This window comes from Macrotis lagotis, chromosome 5, assembly GCF_037893015.1.
Source record: "Macrotis lagotis isolate mMagLag1 chromosome 5, bilby.v1.9.chrom.fasta, whole genome shotgun sequence".
Taxonomy (NCBI): domain Eukaryota; kingdom Metazoa; phylum Chordata; class Mammalia; order Peramelemorphia; family Peramelidae; genus Macrotis; species Macrotis lagotis.
Window position 1 is genome coordinate 23790422 of NC_133662.1, and position 15138 is coordinate 23805559.

General features: G+C 35.2%; 1 protein-coding gene across 7 annotated transcripts in view; it reads right to left on the reverse strand.

Annotated features, from left to right (window-relative positions):
- Positions 1 to 15138, reverse strand: part of SUPT3H (SPT3 homolog, SAGA and STAGA complex component) — a 682254-nt gene that overhangs the window by 108504 nt on the left and 558612 nt on the right. For all 7 annotated transcript variants that reach the window (XM_074237078.1, XM_074237076.1, XM_074237080.1 and 4 more), the window contains 2 exons: positions 7566 to 7678; positions 1464 to 1571 (listed from right to left, as the gene is read on the reverse strand). In XM_074237078.1, the coding sequence (XP_074093179.1) occupies positions 1464 to 1571; positions 7566 to 7678 (221 nt within the window). The remainder of the gene's footprint in view (positions 1 to 1463; positions 1572 to 7565; positions 7679 to 15138) is intronic.

Sequence of the window (15138 nt, forward strand, 5' to 3'; positions counted from 1 at the left end):
AAATTTAATAGTAATCTGACAAAAGGTTTTTAGTTATCCTTTTGACCAACTTATGTGGAAAAATAATCTATTTACTAAATATGAGACTCCAGTGTAGATTCTCTCCACTATCCTGGATGGTAAACTCTCTGGAAACAATTAGATTTGAGATAGAAGCAGACAAGACACAAGCACATAAGACCCAATTCTTTAAATGACATTGAAACATCTTGTTTTATCTTATTCTCTAGAACTTCCTTCTCCTTTTCTAGACATGGGGTTCAATAAATAGTTAGGAAAATGAAGGAGAAGCTATGGACTAAATTATTTTCACTGAAAGATAGCTATTCTGATATCTTTTATAAGACAAGATGGATATAAATATTAGTCTTTAAAGAAAACATGTAGAACACTATTCCTATAGTTAAATAAGACAAATATTGATAGGCAAAAAACAAGTCATTTTAAAATATTTTACTTTAGTTCTTCAAAATATTCACGATTTCAAGTGTATGGGTACTTCCCCTACCAATTCGAGTATAACCATATTCATATCTTTGTGAATGGTTTGATGTGTTCTTGTGGCCAAAGAAATCCATCACCTAATGTTGAGCTCTTGATGCTGAACCACTCCAGTCTAAACTAATTTGTTCCTTGGACATAGTCTATTCCTGGGCCACATTCAAAGTCCTTTTGTGCTTACTTAGCTAAAGGTATGGGTTCCCATAAGGTGGTGGAAAAAGGTCTGTGTATCACTGGAATGAAAGTTCTTTTGGGGAATTCTTTTATTTCTTTTGTATTTTCCTGGAATGATGTTGAATATTATGTATTTAGTGTTTTTTCTTTTTTTACTTACCTCAAAAAGAGCTGTGATATCATCCATTTGGGTATATTCTCCACTAATGCAGCTTTCAACCCCTGCTGAGTCATCTTAGTAAACAGTTTCATGATTTGCAGTTGCCAACAAAATGTCATCACTTGGTAGCCAACCTTGTGTGATGAGTTTCTGTAAATTTAGCTAGTCTGGTCTATGGATGAGAAACATACAGTCTATTGCCGGGCTTACACACAAAGGTCCAGGTTGGCAGGACCTCCCAGCACTTACAGATGAGAAAACAAGGTCCTGGGGAGGCTACAGTTACACACGTAGTTAAGTGTCAGAGGTAAGATGGTGAAATCAAGTCATCTGAGTCTAGAATCAGGACTCTTTCCTCTGTACCATGCTGCCTCCCATGCTATACCTAAAAATCTTTTTTTTTTTTGGCTAGGCAAATGGGGTTAAGTGGCTTGCCCAAGGCCACACAGCTAGGTAATTATTAAGTATTTGAGACTGGATTTGAACCCAGGTACTCCTAACTCCATGGCTGGTGCTCTATCTACTGCGCCACCTAGCCACCCCTATACCTAAAAATCTTAAAGAGCCCATGATTATCTTCACATAACAAAAGAGATTAGAGTAGAGCATGAGAAGATCTAAACATTACCTCAGTAGAAGCGTGGTACTGTATGAATGTAGCAGAAATGGCATGGCTGAAGGGGTCACCTGCTTTGGGTGCCATATCTTGCCTGACCAGAAGAGCCAGATCCACCAACTAGAAGAGAATGATGGAGAAAATAAATTCAGGAGCTAGAGCTGACTGAGGTCACAGGATCCTCCCCCACCCCCCAAAAAAATAAGGACAAGAAGATTCCAAAGTGCATACTAGCACAGTTCCATTTATCTCCTTCCTGAACATTCATCTTTGTTCTAGGCTCTGTATAGGCCTAATCTCAAAGAATCTTGCAAAATTATCCCTTTAGTCTCCCAATGCATTGTTTTAAAATTTATATTAAAAGACAGACTTTAAATTTAAAAAAAAATTAAATTATTTATAATATCTATCACTGTCTTGGCAGAAGCAATAGAGATTTGAATTCAAAATAATAAAAATAGTGGTAGGCCACAGTTTTACAAAGCATTCAACAAATAGAATCTCACTGAATCCATACAAACAGCTTTTTGAAGTTGGTAGTATAAATGTTGCTGGCCCCCAGAAAAATGCTATCCACCTCTAAAAAGAGAATTGATAAACTCTGAGCCCTTAATGAAACTTTTTTTTTGCTTTACTTTTTTCTTTTTTTGGTCTGTTTTCTTATGTAACATGGATATATTTTTCATGATTTCATATATATATATGACTGAAATCAAATTGCTTCTCAAGGGAGGGAAAGAATTTGGAACTTAAAAAAAATTTTTTTAGGTTTTTTGCAAGGCAAATGGGGTTAAGTGGCTTGCCCAAGGCCACACAGCTAGGTAATTATTAAGTGTCTGAGACCGGATTTGAACCCAGGTACTCCTGTTTCCAAGGCCGGTGCTTTATCCACTATGCCACCTAGCTACCCCGGAACTTAAAATTTTAAAGAATAAAAATTAATTTTTTTTATATGTAATAGGGAAATAGTTAATGAAATAAATAAAATACATATTGTTAAAAGTATTGCTGTTTCCAATTTGGAGATGAGGCTTGGTAAAGAAATAAAGAAATTTGTTCAAGGTAACAAATTTAGTAAATGGTATAATGAAGGCATAGAAGCTCCATGAAGGCAAGGGATAAATTTTGTTTTGTTTTTGGCCTTGTAGTCCATGAATTGGTAGAGTGCTTTGCATAAACTAAATACTTCATAAATGTTCTTTGTGTTTAACTGAATAGGGTATATTATACACAGTTGTGACATTAAAGTACCCTCATAGTTAGAAATCTGTATTATGGGAAGCTGCATTTACATGTAATATTCATATGAAAAACATAGGATCAATAAACCACCAAATATTTATTAGGTGTTTTCTCTGTGTCAAACACTGTGCTAGTTATTGAAGAAACAAAGATAAAAACAGTACAATACCCTCAAGAAGCTTATATTTTATTAAAGAAAAAACTTGTATAGATATAAGCTTATAAAAAACTGATGCAAGAGAATGGGGGCACTAGCAGATAGTAGAATCAGGAAAGGTCTCAAGCAAAAACTGATGCTTTAGTAAAGCTTTGAATGAAGCTAGAGCATCTAAGAGGCAAAAAAGTAGGGAGGGAGGCAAGAGATGAAACATTGTGTGTGAAGAAGAAAAAGGTCAGCTTGGTTCGAGCTTACAAAACTGCTGGGTTTCTTGATGAAAGGCAGATTTCAGATCGCTGGACCTAGAGGAAGACTACAAAAGTCAGCTTAGACATGTAGTCTCCCTGTTCAAGAATACCTTCTACTAGGGAGTTTTAGGACTAAATGTTGATAGAGCTTTTGGCACCTTTGAATTTTTCAGCTTGAAAAATCAAAGAATTGAAAAGGTCAAGGGGAGTTGGTACAGTTATTCCAGAAAGCTTTTGAAACTATGATTCCATATTTACTAAATTATGCATATCTTTTAAATCAGTGATACCAACATCAGACCTATATCTCAAATACAACAAGGACAGGGAAAAAAAGAAACATTTTTTTGTACAAAAAATATTTAGCTCTTCTTGGGGTGACAAAGAACTTGAAATAAAAGGTGTGTGTATCAACTGCAAATTGATTGGAGAGAAAAAAAAGTAATGTATGAATGTAATGGAACACTACTGTGAAATTATAAATGATATAATGACTAGTTTCAGAGAAAGATGGGAAGACTTGAATGATTTGATGTAGAGTGGAACAATTTATACTATAATGATGATATTATAAAAAAACAGAAACTTTGAAAGATGTAGGAATGCTGATGAATACAATGACCAACCATGATTCCAGAGGACAGATGATGCAGAATGCTACCTACCACCTGAAAGTGAAGTGAGGTGATAAATAAGAAGATTAAGATATACTTTTGGACATATCCATTGTGATAATTTGTTTTACCTGACTATGCATTAATTAAGATAGTTTTGTTTTTCTTTTTTTTTATTTTCAAGAGTGGGGTGAGAAAATAAATACTAGTTAAAATTATGTTTTAATTTTAAAAAAGAATATCTTTTACTCTACCACACAGATTATTTCAAGTATTTTTGTTATATAATCTGAAATATCATCAGCTAAACATATTTTGGGTTTAATAAGAAACCTCTTTAAATAATAATGTCATTCTGAGTATAAAAAAATAAAAACAAATGAAATAATTCAGAGCTTACATTTTAGAAGGGGGACATGTTCATATATAAGTATATACATGATATGTATTATTGTTGTTGCTCATTTAAGTCAGTCATCTCTGAATCTTTGTGACCCTTGGCAAAGATACTGGAGTGATTTGTCATTTCCCTCTCTAGCTCATTTCTAAAGATCAGTAAACTAAGGCAAACAGGATTCAGTGACTTGCCCAGGGACACACAGTTTGGAAATGTCTGCCCAGAATGGGCACTAGAAATTGGGGGATCAGGAAAGATTTAATCTTGATGAAGCTTGAGCAACTAAGAACTAATGAAATATGTGAAGTGAAGAAGAGAGAAGAGCAGAGAATAAAATGAGGATTACAAATCTTAGAGAATGGAAGAACTGTGGTACTTTTGATAGGAAACTGGGAAGTTTGGGAGAAAGGTAGGTTTTTTGGGAAAGACGGTGAGCCCTGTTTGGAACTTAATGAGGTGAGATATTTCTAGGACACTGACCTAATCCAAAATTCTCTTGGTAATGCAAGATTCAAGTTTCCAGAGAGACTGGTGCTGGGTATATACATTAGGAAGCAATCTGTATAAATTTGCTTATTAAGCCCATGGGAGTTGAGACGATCACTGACTGTGTGTCAAGAGAGGGAAAAGGTCCTCGGACAGAACCTTGGGGAATACTGACATTTATAGGACATGATGTAAGATGATTAGTGAGTAAAGGAACTTAAGAAGGAGCAGTAAGACAAGTAGGAAGAGAATCAGTAGAAAAGAGAATCATGAAAACCCAGAGAGGATAGTATATGGAAAGAAGCAGTAAAAGACAAAAACATGACTTCAGGTTGGCAAATATGGAAGAAATAAGAATTAGCTTTAATTTATTTTTTCCTGCATGTATCCAGGGAAATAAAAAGAAGCAGTCTTGATAAGTAACCCAGGTATTTTAGGACATGGGTCAGAAAACTAGGGGCTGTAGAACACCACAACCCACAATTTATTTTTTATACTATTCTTAATTGATAGGCCATAGTAAAACAAGGTTTTGAGCCAGATTTGGCTGATAGACCACAGTTTGCTGACCTCTGCATCTATGGAGCAAGACCCTGGGCTTATTGCATTGTTTTGCATGTAGTAAGTCTTAATAAATGATTTTTTTTCATTGATTTTTTCACAAAGTTTATAAAGTACTTTTTGGATTTTAACATAGCACATAACATAAATAATTTTTTTTTAGGTTTTTGCAAAGCAAATGGGGTTAAGTGGCTTGCCCAATGCCACACAGCTAGGTAATTATTAAGTGTCTGAGACTGGATTTGAACCCAGGTACTCCTGACTCCAGGGCCGGTGCTTTATCCACTGTGCCACCTAGCTGCCCCTAGGCATCATTTATGATCCTTGGATGAAGGAACAAAGGATGGAATATTACACCATTCTTATGTTTTATTATTAGATTCTAATCCTCCAGGAGAAATATTGTTGTGCCTACAAATTATGCAATACAATTTTGCACTCTACCAATGTATTATTTAAGTTTGTGCTTATTAAGTGAACAATCCCATACCAGACCAGTAGAGTACAAAGATAAGAAATAACTTGTCTATCTAAGTAAGGCATGTTTGATTTACAAAGGATTTTTACAACTATTATTTCATCAGATTCTCTTTACAATTTTTTGAGGGGGAAAGCTGAACATGTTACCATAAACACGCAGAGGTAGCTCATTGTATGCAGAATTTTAGGTGCTTATTATACTTCTTAACTATTCATAAGATTCATTTTTCATGAGGCATCATATGGTTTTCAGCAAAGACTTCCTACAAGTTCCAAAGTTTCATAGTTGGGAAGTTAAATGTGGGAGGCAGAGGAGGAGAAGGCTTTGGTTCAAACAGAATACTTTTCAAAAATGATATTTGGTTTCCAGTGTTACATCTTAAGAAGATACAACTTTCATGGTGAAATCTTCCACCAGGACTTCCAGGGCAGATGGCAGTGTGAAGTTAACAAGCTCCCAGAGCTTTTCCCTACCAAAGATACATGAAGCCTCTACTCTGACATTCACACCTCAGATCCCACCAAGAAAAAGAGAAGATTCAAAGAGGTTTCTAACTGTAGACATTGTGGAGGATCTTCAGTGAAGGTGTGTCTCTTTGGGGGAAAGGGGGAAATAAAGTCTAGGAGGCAGGAGAACGTGGAAAGCCAGCAGGAGGTTTTTAGACACAATGAAATCCAGATCCCAACAGCTTAATAATAACAGAGGAACTGGCAGCGAGATAGCAAACCAGCAGGGAGAACCCCAACCCCAAACAAAGTCTGAACCCTGAAAATGCCAGGGAAAAAGACAGCACTGGGTTAGGAACAATCCACTGTTAAATCAGAACCTGGACATAAAGGAGGGAAAAAAACCCAAAGCTCTGCAAAGGCAAGGCCTGGACTGCACAGGCAACATCTTGATCAATAAGTCAGGGATCAGACTCCAATATCCCAGCAAAATAAAGCCTTGGATACATATACCCCAGGAGCAGAACTAAAACAACAAAGATGAACAACAAAGCTAAAAGAGTGTTAATCATAGAAAACTACTTTTCAGACAGAGGTGACAGAAATGCCATGTCTGAAGAAGAAAGCAGTGAAATCTTCCACGAGTTCTCAATCTTTTAAAATTTTATTCTCCCTTTCATACTGGTTTTTTAAAAAAAACTGAATTCCAGATTCTCTCCCTCTTACCAGCCCCTTCCCTATCCATTGGGAATATAAATAACAAGATACTCATTATACATGTGAAGTCATGTAAAATATATTTCTATATTAGCCATGTTGCCAAAAAACAAACAAAAAAAAAACCAAACCCAAGAAAAATAAAGTGAAAAATATGTTTCTAATATGTACTCAGAGTTGATAAGTGCTCTCTCTGGAAGTGTATAAAATTTTTCATCTTGAGTCTTTTGAAAATTTTTGGAACACTGTATTGATCACAGTAGTTCAGTCTTTCATTATTGATCATTTTTACAATATTGCTGTTACTTTGTACAATGTTCCTGTGGTTCCATCACTTCATTTTGCATTAGTTCATATAAGTCTTCCCAGGTTTTTCTGAAACCATTATGCTCATCATTTTTTTATAGAACAATAGTAATCTATCACAATCATATACCATAATTTGTTCAGCCATTCCCCAACTGATGGGCATCCCTTCATTATCTAATTCTTGCCATTACAAAAAGGCTACTATAAATAGCAATCTTTTTAAAGGTTGAATTTATAGATTCAATTTAAGCCGAGGGTATGTGACCCTATCTCTACTAATATTTCCTCCCTTCACAACATTTTTATTTTTCTTCTGCAATTAAGTTGGCATGTATAAAATGTGTACTAACAAAAGGTTGCATAGAGTTCTTAGAAATAACATTACTTTCATCCATGGGATTTTACCTGTTCAAGTTTTCCCTTAAATTGAAAAAAAATGGAAATATATTGTCTTACCTGGGCCACAGTCTCATATGCTAAATAGGCCAAAATCTCCATGGCAATAACATTTGGCTTTATCTCCATATTGCTACAATCCAGCCAGTCTCGGAACTTGGAAGTTTTTTTAGCTGCTCAATAAAAACATCAATAAGCAGAATTAAATTTTCAATGACATAATATCACACATCAACTTCAATGCTAAAAAATACTTTGCGGATTTCACATAGAATGATGTAATAAATGTGAAAGTGTTTTGGATGAGTCAACATGCAGAAACTCTAATCCTGAGAAGTCCATATTTGATCATATTATGTCAGACTTACTAAGACATTTATTAGTAAAAAATCAGATGTTTGGGTCTTGTGATATGTAGCCCCAGTTTCACTAAAGACACTGTTTGGAGGCTAATGCAGATTACTAAACTATGTATATTTGTGCACTCTATATACTACTTCAATGTAAATGATGACTAGTTAACACTTCATTCAACATTCAATTCAATGGGAAAGAATTTGTGGTAAAATAGGACATTCCAGAGTAGGTCATATTGTGAGAATCTTCAAAATGTCTAAATCAGTGTTCACTTACTCTGCCTAGAAGATGAAGTCCAGAAAGTCCAAACTCTTCACTTTGGTATTCAAATTCTCTAAAATCATTTCCAACTGACCTTTTTACTTTTCTTATTTACTATTTCCAGGTTTTGGTTTTTGTTGTTTTTTTTATTTTTATTTTTTTTGGTGAGTCAAAGGGGATTGAGTGACTTGCCCAAGGTCACACAACTAATAAGTGTTAAGTATCTGAAAGTGTATCTGAACTCAGGTCTTCCTGACTTCAGGGTTGGTATTCTATCTACTGAGATACTCATTCACTAATTTTCAAATGATTCAAAAGTACAGATTTGCTTCTGCCTTTTTTTGTTAATATTGTTCCTTCTTGTACTTCCCATTTAGAATGTTGCCTTCATCTTCTTTGCTTTATCTGAATCCAACTGATTACTCTCAACTCTGGTAGAATTTCATCTCCTTGATCTCTCAGGGTCTCAGCAGTCTCTCCCTACTCTAAATCCTAAGAGCATCCCTTCTTTTGTCAAACGATCTGTTCAGGATCCACAATCCACAAGACATTACCAACTTGCTCCTATTTGACTCTTTTATCCTTCTAATATTCCTTCTTTGTCTTTACTCTCACCTGATTAGTTTATAATCCAGTCCTTATAAATCTCCTTGAAAATGTATGCCTGTTACTTTTTAGTTTTTTTTTTCAAGGCAATGGGGTTAAGTGGCTTGCCCAAGGCCACACAGCTAGGTAATTCTTAAGTGTATGAGGCCAAATTTGAACTCAGGTACTACTGACTCCAGGGCTGGTGCTCTATCCATTGCACTACCTAGCTGACCCATGCCTGTTACTTTTTAAAAATCCTATCTATGTACCTAGACTTTAAAGGAATGGTGAAAATAGATTCCAATAAAAAAGAAAAGATATCTTCTAAAAAGTCTGAGGTTTTACTAGAGAGTGTAAGAATAAATGGATTTCTGAGAATAATAAGCAGTATTTATCTGAAGAAGCATTATACACAATGGGGATAGGCTAGAGGCTTTCCCAATAAGATCAGGGATGAAGCAAGGATGCCCATTATTACCACTATTATTCAATATTGTATTAGAAATGTTAGCTTTAGCAATGAAAAGAAAAAGAAATTGAAAGAATTAGAATTGGGAAAGAAGAGACAAAACCCTCACTCTTTGCAGATGACATGATGGTATACCTAGAGAATCCAAAAAAAATCATCTAAAAACTACTAGAAATAATTAGCAACTTTAGCAAAGTCACAGGATATAAAATAAATCCTCATAAATCCTCAACATTTCTATATATGATTAGCAAGATGCAGCAGAAAGGACTAGAAAGAGAAATCCCATTCAAAATAACTTCAGACAATATAAAATACCTGGGAGTCTACCTGTCAAGGCAGACTCAAACTTTTTGAAAACAATTACAAAATACTTCTCACACAAAATCAGATTTAAATAACTTGGCAAATATTAATTGCTCATGGATAGGTCGAACTAATATAATAAAAAATGACAATTCTACCAAAATTAAACTACTTGTTTAGTGCCTTATCAATCAAAATTCCAAAAAATTACTTTAATGAGTTAGAAAAAATTGCAAGTAAATTCATATGGAGAAATATAAAGTTGAGAATTTCCAGGCATTTAATGAAAAAAGTACAAAAGAAGGTGGATTAGACCTACCAGATCTAAAATTATATTATAAAGCAGCAGTCATCAAAATTGTCTGGTATTGGCTAAGAAATAGAGTGGTAGATCAGTGGAATAGACTAGGTGCAATAGCAGGAAATGATTATAGTAATCTGCTGTTTGATAAACCCAAAGAGTCTCTCTTTGATTAAAACTGTTGGGAAAATTGAAGTTAGTATGGCAGAAACTGAGATTAGACCAACAACCTCACACCCCATACCAAGATAAGATCAAAATGGATACAGGATTTAGAAATAAAAAACAATATTATAAGCAAACTAGGAGATCAAAGAATAGTTTACCTATCAGATCTATGGAAAAGGAAGCAGTTTATGACCAAGGAAGAAATGGAGAATATCATTAAAAACAAACTAGACAATTTTGATTACATTAAATTAAAAAAGCTTTTGCACAGACAAAACCACTGTAACCAAGATCAAAATAAATGTAATAAATTGGGAAACAATTTTTACAACTAATATTTCTGACAAAGGACTCATTTCTAAAATATACAGAGAACTGAGTCAAATTTATAAAAAAAACCAAGCCATTCCCCAATGCAAAAGCAATTTACAGATCAGGAAATCAAAGCAATCCATAGTCATATGAAAAATTGCTCTAAATTATTACTTATTAGAGAAATGCAAATTAAAGCTTCTCTTAGGTACTACCTCACATCTCTCAGACTGGCTAATATGACCAGAAAGGACAATGATCAATATTGGAAGGGATGTGGGAAATCTGGAACACTAATACATTATTTTTTTGTTTTTTGTTTTTGCAAGGCAGTGGGGTTAAGTGGCTTGCCCAAAGGCCACAGAGCTGGGTAATTATTAAGTGTCTGAGGCCGGATTTGAACTCAGGTACTCCTGACTCCAGGGCCAGTGCTCTATCCACTGCACCACCTAGCCACCCCCAACACTAATACATTGTTGATGGAGTTGTGAACTCATCCAACTTTTCTGGAAAGCAATTTGGAATTATGCCCAAAGGGCAACAAAAATGTGTATACCCTTTGATCCAGCATTACCACTATTGTGTCTATACCCTGAAGAGATTATGAAAAAGTCTAAAAAAATATTTATAGCAGCCCTGTTTGTGGTAGCAAAGAACTGGAAATTAAGTGAATGTCCTTCAGTTGGGGAATGGCTTAACAAATTGTGGTATATATATATGTCATGGAACACTATTGTTCTATTCGAAACCAGGAGGGATGGGAATTCAGGGAAGCCTGGAAGGATTTGCATGAACTAATACTGAGTGAGATGAGCAGAACCAGAACATTGTACACCTTAACAGCAACATGGGGGTGATCAAATTTAATGGATTTGCTCATTCCATCAGTGCAACAATTAGGCACAGTTTTGGGCTATCTGTGATGGAGAATACCACCTGTATCCAGAGAAAGAATTGTGGAGTTTGAACAAAGACTATTACCTTTAATTAATAAAAAAAACTTATCTTATTATGTAATTTTGCTATCTCTTATACTTTACATTTCTTCCTTAAGGATATCATTTCTCTCTCATCACATTCAACTTAGATCAATGTATACCATGGCAACAATGTAAAGACTAACAGACTGCCTTCTGTAGAGGGTGAGGGGAGGGAAGCAAGATTAGGGAAAAAATTGTAAAATTTAAAATAAATAAAATCTTTTATTAAAAATAAAATTAAAAAAGACAGGCTTTAATGAAATGGTTAACAAGAAACTTAGATTTTTAAAAGGCTATGTGAAAGAGAGAAGTGAGGACAAGTAATTGAGAATAAATATAAAAGAATGGCAAGAACAGAGTCAAGAAAAGTATAACAGCATGACTTGGGTCTGTCAATAAATGCAAATGCAAAGGAAATAAAAAAGGGATTTATACATTGGGGGCAACAGGAATATAAATGAAGGGACATTATGCTACTACTCAGAGTGAGTAAGATTCGAACAACAGAAAATTCAACATCTACTTCCTTTCCTGTAGTTTTGGGTAATACTCAGTTTTGGGCAATTTTTTTCAGTTATCATTCTCTAGTTTTTTTTTCCCCCTAAGACATCATATTCCATGTTCTTCACTTCTATGAGTTTACAGTTGATAAATCTCATGTGATCTTGACTGTATGGCTCCTTGGTATTTTAATTATTTCTGGCTGCTTGTAGTATTTTTTTCTTTGACTTGGAAAGTATAGATTTTGGCTTATAATATTCTTGGAAGCTTTCATTTTGGGGATTCTTTTAGGAGGTGACTGGTAGATAATTCTAATTCTACTTTGCTCTTTGGTTCTAAGAGATCTGAGCAGTTTTATGATTTTATTATTTTTAGGATTTTTTTGGGGGGAGGAGGGGGTTATGGTTTTGAGATAGTCTAATGATCCTTAAATTACCTCTTCCTTATAGGTCAGTTGTTTTTGCTGTTTAATATACCACATTTTCTTCAATTTTTTCAGTCTTTTGACTTCTTGTTGTCTCATGAAGTCATTACCTTCTGTTTCGTCAACTCTAATTTTCAAGGAAGTATTTTTTCCTTGAATAGGATGTTTAATTTCTCATTACAAGCCATTAACACTCTTTCCAACTCTCCCCACCCCTATAGCTCTCATTTTTTTCAACATTTCCCCCTCTGGTGCTCTTACTTGGTTAAAATAATTTTTATGTCTAAAAGAATTCTGATTGCCTCTTCCAACAATTGTAGTTGAACTTATATCACAGCTACATTTTTCTTTGAGACTTTGAGGTCTGTAGATGTTTTGGAGTCATTCTTTTCTTCTGGGCTTATCTTGATGGTATGATTATTTTTGATTGGTTGCTTGCTTGTTCATTCTTCCAGTCCATTTCCAGATTTCAGACTTTATGTTAGCAGTGAAGTCTGTACACTTCTGGGGCATGGGGAATATCTGAGATGAGATTTTGTCAACTTGGGTTCTTCTGTTGCATTTTTAGGATATCGAGTATTAAGTTATTTTACAGGATCTTAGGGAGAGCTCAGTTGATGATTTGTAAGCTTTCAGTACTCCCAAAGTGGTTTGAAACAAGGTGAAATCAGATCATTATCTTTCTGGTCTATGCTCTGTAAGTTCTTGGTCTGGGTGTGAGTTTCTATAACAATCCTCTTAGGCGCATACCTAGTTGGAAGTTTTAGTGGTGGACTCAATCACTACAAGAAGCTGTAAAGTAGTGCTGGTTCAGAGTGACAAACTGTAGGTTCCTCTTAGATCTGAGATTTCTACTGTGGTTATTTTGCTCTTGGCTTCAAACTGGGCTAGAAGTTACCAATGATACCCCATTCACTTCTTGGGGTCAAAGACACATGTCTCCCTGTTGGGTTCTGAACTTGTTTTTGACTCAGGAAATAGCCCGGGGAAGTGATCATTCTTCATTCTGGAATGCTACTCCTAGGTACAAATCCCTTCTCTGTCCCTCTTAGATCTGTGATCTGGGTCTAGGTAGTGAATGACAGAGCTGTCTATTGGACTTGATTCCTGGAGTGTGAACAACGTCAGAATTCTAGTACCTCTCCTTGCTCTAAGGCAAAGCCACAGTCCTTTTTCCTCAGATACAGTGAGATCTTTTTCAGTTCATGCATGCTGGAATTGTGACTGGACCACGCCCCCCCCCCCCCCCCCCCCCCATTATCAGCATCTACAGACCTCTCCGTTTTCTTCTGTAGATCTGGACTGGACAAATGATTCAATGTGATTTTTTTTTCCTTTTATATTTCTCAATAAAGACTCCAATCTGGTGAATTTTTTAGATCTTTCTGAAAGAATTTTGTGGGGAAGAACAGGGCTATGCTTTCTTTTGCTCTGCCCAATAGAAGGGAACTGCATCCCAAAACAAGTGAGATTATGTTCAGAGGCCTTCAATGATTCTAAGTCACCTGATCTCAATCAGCTACATCACAGGGTACTGAAACAACTTGTAAATGTGATTAAATGCTTTAAGTGAGTTCTGAGTAAATGTGGATTGGGCAAATCATTTTATTTTATTTTTTTAGGTTTTTGCAAGGCAAATGAGGTTAAGTGGCTTGCCTAAGGCCACACAGCTAGGTAATTATTAAGTGTCTGAGACTGGATTTGAACCCAGGTACTCCTGACTCCAAGGCCGGAGCTTTATCCACTGTGCCACCTAGCCACCCCAAATCGTTCTATTTTCAAAAAAGCATATTCTTCAAACTATCCGCCCATGAGTTTGCTATCAATTCCTGGCAATATTCTAGAATGGATTAGTAAAGGTATGCTTTGAAAGCTCTTAGAACAGGTGTAGTCAGAGATCTTAAAGATTAAAGGCCAGCATGATTTTATTAGGAATGAGCCATGTGAGACTAATGTCATTTTCCTTTTAAAAAAAGTTATTAGGACAGGGGAACATTGTGGACATATATCTGGATTTTTCCAAGGCACTGAACAAAGTTTCTCACCAGAAAAGATAAAGAAAAATTGATTAGATTATATATAGTAGTTATAGATGGGTTAGGAACTAATTGCTTGAGTGGATTTAAAATAGGTGAATAATGGGTCCCTGTCACTCTGGAATGCCTGAGGCTGTTTTGTTAGCTCTATTATCTTAAATATTTGAACCACTGAGTTGGCAAAAGAAAAAGGGCATCCTTTTTAAGTTTGCAGATGGTAGGAAGCTGGGAGGGGCCTTTTAATACATCTGATGAAAGGATCCAAAAAGATCTCAGTATACTGGAACAATATAAATAAGAAAATATTAAAGTCTTGGAATGGGATTTAAAAAAAAGCAGGCATATACATAAAAAGAGACAAAGATGTAAAAATCTGTCTATGTGAAAAAGACATAAGGAAATTTGTGAACTTCAAGTAAAAGAAATGACCCAAGAAGCAAAGATGTGAAGGTGCAGAAGGAAGAATCATGGTGGTAGGGATGGAGAGAAATCTATAAAAATATATATTATAAGAAAAAGATCTGCTGTCCCTTAATTATCAAAATCTACTCTAATTTATGAAATTATAACAACTCGAGATATGGAGTTTCTTGATCAATTTCTATAGTCTACTCTAGTCCAAAGATTTCATGGAAGGTTGACCTTCCTAATGAAGCAATCAAGGAGTCAAAATTTTGTCCAGAGATTCAGGAAAACATGCTTGGTATATAAAAAAGGCAGGGAAAGGAATGAGTCCATTTCTTTCATGGGGAGAATTTCTGGATTTGCTAATACACTGGATAACAGCATTCATAACTATAACATGTTAAAAGTGCAGTGTAGATTCTCTCACTTAGGTTTTCATAATTGTGACAAAACTATGCATACCAAATTAACAAATATTTTTAAAAGACATCCATATACACACAAAACACAATCTAAGATAGAATA